The sequence below is a fragment of the Suncus etruscus genome, chromosome 14 (genome assembly GCF_024139225.1).
Source record: "Suncus etruscus isolate mSunEtr1 chromosome 14, mSunEtr1.pri.cur, whole genome shotgun sequence".
NCBI lineage: Eukaryota > Metazoa > Chordata > Mammalia > Eulipotyphla > Soricidae > Suncus > Suncus etruscus.
The window spans coordinates 93,646,420-93,650,937 of record NC_064861.1 but is presented as its reverse complement, the minus strand read 5'-3'; the positions used below and the strand labels follow the sequence as shown (position 1 = coordinate 93,650,937).

The 4,518-nt window shown below is 56.3% G+C and overlaps 1 protein-coding gene across 1 annotated transcript; it reads left to right on the top strand.

Moving 5' to 3' along the window:
* The first annotated feature begins 897 nt into the window (after nucleotides 1-897).
* KLK4 (kallikrein related peptidase 4) lies at nucleotides 898-4,191 on the top strand. The gene is made up of 5 exons (XM_049787096.1): nucleotides 898-958; nucleotides 2,397-2,559; nucleotides 2,981-3,231; nucleotides 3,317-3,453; nucleotides 4,039-4,191. The coding sequence occupies exons 1-5, from the start codon at nucleotides 898-900 to the stop codon at nucleotides 4,189-4,191; spliced, it is 765 nt and encodes a 254-aa protein (XP_049643053.1).
* The last annotated feature ends 327 nt before the right edge of the window (nucleotides 4,192-4,518 follow it).

Below are 4,518 nucleotides of genomic sequence, written 5' to 3'. Positions count from 1 at the left end.
TCCTCTCCGCCAACCCCTGCTCCTCTTTCTGCCCGCTGGGAATCCTGACTGTCCCCCTCACCCTCCCATCACATCCACCCCCCTCTGGTGCCCCTTCCGCTTTCCTCTCCACTAACTCTCTCTTCTCTCTCTGACTCTCTCTGTCTCTGTTTTCCTCTGTCTCTGTCTCTCTCTGTATCTTTCTCTGTCTCTATTTGCCTCTGCATCTCTTGTCTTTATCCCTCTGTCTTTGTCTTTCCCTGTGTCTCTCTGTCTTTCTCTGTATTTCTCTTTCTCCCTGTCTCTATCTCTCTGTCTCTCTATCTCTGTATCTCTGTATCTCTTTGTCTATCTGACTCTATCTCTCTGTCTCTCTGTCTCTGTCTCTCTTCTATCTCTTCTCTTCTCTCTTTCTCTGTCTCTCTTCTCTGTCTTTGCCTCTCTTCTCTGTCTCTCTCCACTCTGTCTCTGTCTATCTCTTTCTCTGTCTCTCTTTGTCTATCTGTCTTTGTCTCTCTGTCTCTTCTCTGTGTCTCTCTCCATCTCTGTGTCTGTCTCTCATTTCTGTCTCTCTGTCTCTATATCTTTGCCTCTCTGTCTTTCTCTGTCTCTGTCTTTCTGTCTTTCTCTGTCTCTCTGTCTTCTTTCCCTGTGTCTCTCTGTCTTTCTCTGTCTCTGTCTCTTTCTCTCTCTGTCTCTGACTTTCTCTGTCTCTCTCTGTCTCTGTTTCTCTCTCTGTTTCTCTCTTTGTCTCTCTCTCCTCCCCCTCTCTGTCCTTCTGAATTCTGGATCCCAAATCCTATGGCACAGGCATGGGTATGGTGGTGATTTGGGAGAGGGTGTTTGGATGAGCAGGAAAGGAAAGAGAAAGGCTCCGGCTGAGACGGGCCCTGCCCTTCACCCCACAGACGCTGAGACATGGCCACACCAGGAACCCCCTGGGGCTGGCTCCTGGGGCCCCTTCTCCTGAGTGTCACAGGTATCGAGGGCCTGCACGCGTGTGTATGCATGTAAATGTGTGTGGGTGCGCACGTGTGTGGTATGGTGTGTGTGTGTGTGTGTGTGTGTGTGTGTGTGCCTCTGATCGCTTTCTGGGTCTTAATTGGGCACTAAGTGGGCAGGGGTGGAGCTGGGGGTTCACTGTGGTGAGAATGTGGGTGTCCAGGGCAGAACTCTGGGAGGGACCCCTGGGAGCTAATCTGTTTCTGGCACACGGTGCGTTGGGATTTTGGGGTATACCAGCTTTTGCCCTGAGAGGCAGTGACTGGGGACATTGCAGGGGCTACAGTCCCCCCCAGGCAAGCTGGGGTATCCCCTGTGATGGAACTGGGGTCCGAGCGTATCAGTGCCTCAAAGGATTCTATACCTGCCCTGTACCCTGACCAGGGGACCTAGTTCCACGTCCCCCTTGGGGTTCTGTTCTGCCCTAAGAGCACTAACTCTGCACCCCAAACCTTGGCCTGGACACCTCCCTCTCTGTGACCTCACCCCAGGAGCTCCTTTTCTTTGTTTCTGGGTTTGGAGGCTCCACCAGGATGCTCAGGGATTGGTCACTCCTGGCTTTTTATTCAAATCATTCACTCCTGGTGGTGCCAGGGATTTGAACCAGGGTCAGCGGCGTGAGAGGCAAGAAAGTGACCTATGGCTGACTATGGCTCTGTCATTTGGTTTCTGGAAGAACCGAACTCAGGGCCTCACGCAGGCAAGGCAAGTTCTTGAACACTGAGCCGTAACCCTGAACCCCTTGTCCGGTTTCCTGATGCCTGTCCCCTGGAATCCCACCCAGGCTTAAACCCTGGCTGAGCCCTGAAGCCACGCCCAGGCCGCGCCCCTGGGAAACCACGCCCCCTCAGAGCACCCCTGATTGGACCAGGTAGCCACAACTAGGTTGTAACCACGCCCCCTGGGAGCTCTGACCACGCCTCTTAGTGAATCTATTCAATTCACTAGGAGCTCCAGCCACACCCCCAAGAGCTCTAGCCACGCCCAAGGATCTCTAGCCACGCCCCTAGGAACTCTGACCACGCCGCTAGGAGCCCTAACACACCTCTTAGGGGCTCTAGCCACGCCTCTAGTTCTAGCCACGCCCCTAGGAGCTATAACCACGCCCCTTAGGCACTCTAACCACGCTTCTTGGGATCTAGCCACATCCCTGGGAACTCTAACCACGCCCCCAAGAAATCTAGCCACGCCCACTGAGCTACAGCCACACCTCTAGGCGTTTTAGCCATGCCCCTAGGTACAGCCACGCCCCCTAGGAGCTCTGACCCTGCCTCTTATGTTATTTGGCCACGCCCCTGGGAGCTCTAACCACGCCCTGGGAGCTTGGCCACGCCTCCCAGTGTGCTCTCCCTTGGGCCCTGTCCTACTGGCCACCTACCTGTCCTGGGTCCCACAGCCCTGGCACCCCACTTTAGGATGTCACGGCTCAGGGCCCGGGGGCCACATTGTGCATGGCGAGGACTGCAGCCCCCACTCACAGCCCTGGCAGGCGGCCCTGTTTCTGGAGGAGGACTTCTTCTGCGGGGGCGTCCTGGTGCATCCGCAGTGGGTGCTGTCGGCTGCTCACTGTTTCCAGAAGTGAGTGTTGGGGTCCCAGGGGGTGCATCGGGCAGTGGGAGGGAGCCTCAGGACTTGGTGCCCACCAAGAGCCCCTCTTGCAAGACCCTAATTCAGCCCAGATCCTTAAATCAGGTCAGGGTCAGTGTAAGGCCATCAAGACTCACTTGCTCCTGGCTCTGCTTTCGGGGATCACTCCTGGCAGGGCTCAGGGGGGACCATCTGGATGCCACGGATGGGACTGAAACTCTTCTGACCCTGACAAGGCAGGGTGACAAGGCAGGGTGAGGAAGAAGAGCTCAGAACACCTTCAACAGGAGCCTTGGCCTCAGCAACGCTGCAGGCTGCCAATTTGGAAGTGCCACTCGAAATGACCAGGCTCAGGGTGCTGGTTCCTAGGCCCCCCCCCCTATGCTGACCCATCTCTTTCCGTGCCCCTCAGTTCCTTCACAGTCGGGCTGGGCCTACACAGCCTGGATGCCAGCCAGGAGGCAGGCAGCCTGTTGCTGGAGACGACCCTCTCCATCCGACACCCCAAGTTCAACAAACCCTACCTGGCCAACGACCTCATGCTGGTCCGCCTGCCGGAGCCCGTGACCCCGTCTGCCACCATCCAGGCCATCGGCATCGCCTCCCGGTGCCCCCTCGCCGGGGAGTCTTGCACGATCTCGGGGTGGGGTCGTCTGCAGGATGGTGAGCTAAAAGGGGGTGAGAGGGGGGCATGGTTCCCCACCCAGCCCAGGTGTCTGACCCCCAGCCCCCCGACTGTGTGGCCCAGGTGAGCCGCCTCGCGTGTTGCAGTGTGCCAACATCTCAGTGGTGTCCGAGAAAGTATGCACCTCGCGCTACAGCCAGGTCTATCACCCCAGCATGTTCTGTGCCGGCGGAGGGGACCCCCCCAGAGACTCCTGCTACGTGAGAGATGGGAAAGGAGGGAGGGTGGGGTGCAGTGGGGGGGGGAGAGAGAGCATTTTGAGGGGCATTTGAGGTGTATTGTGGGGAGATGGGACGGGGAGAAAAGACAATGGTTGGCACAGTAAGTAGAGATAGGGCCAGAAAAATAGTTCAGTGGGTAACACACTGATCTTGCAGCAGCCTATCTGCCACAGTTCCATCTTCTGAGCCCTGCCAGGAGTGATCCCTGAGCAGGTGTGACCCCCTCCCCAAAAGAAAAATGAAATTCAAACCAGGATATCAGAAGGGGAAGGAAGCAAAGACATAGCGAGACAGAGAGATTCTGAGGGTAATGGAGACAGAGAAACTGAGGCAGCAGAGAGACACTAGCAAGCAAGCGAGCCTCAAGAACTGAGAGTTCTGGGATTGGGGGAAGAGAAGTAGGGGCTGGGGTGGGTCGCCACCAGCACATATATGTATGCACAGACCCACATAAACAATATAGACACACACACTAAACTCACAGACATCCATGTCTTATCTTGGTCTCATGGTCACTTTCCCAGCTCACACCCACCCCTGGCTGTCCCCCCTCTCTCCACACAGGGAGATTCTGGGGGACCCCTGGTCTGTAACGGCTCCCTGCAGGGCCTCGTTTCTTTCGGACAAGCCCAGTGTGGCCTCCCTGGCATGCCAGCCGTCTACACCAACCTCTGCAAATTCTCCGATTGGATCCAGAAAACCATTCTGACCAGCTAGACCCCATCCGCTGCAGGAGTCCAGTCGGGGGCGGGGGTCCGGTGTGCCCAGCCCCTCCACCTAGGAGTCCAGACCCCACTTATCCACAAGCTACTCCAGAATCGCTCCCTGCACAGTGCTCCCTGGTGGTGAGATGTTGATGGCGCTGCGCTGGGTTGTATGTAGGGGAAGCTTAGTGGGGAATGATGGTTTCAGGCCTCACCCCTTCCTTCCCCGAGTCCGTCTGAAAATAAAGCCCAAGAGAAAGTCAGGCCTGGGTCCTTTGTCCTTTATTCCACTCCCACTTTTCAAGGCTTCTGCCATCTCTTCTTTATTTTGTTGTTTATT

Coding starts and splice junctions, on each gene's coding strand:
- KLK4 (XM_049787096.1), top strand. CDS start 898: ATGGCCACACCAGGAACCCCCTGGGGCTGGCTCCTGGGGCCCCTTCTC. Junction 959..2,396: donor CCTTCTCCTGAGTGTCACAG/GTATCGAGGGCC, acceptor ACCCCACTTTAG/GATGTCACGGCTCAGGGCCC. Junction 3,232..3,316: donor GTGGGGTCGTCTGCAGGATG/GTGAGCTAAAAG, acceptor TGTGTGGCCCAG/GTGAGCCGCCTCGCGTGTTG.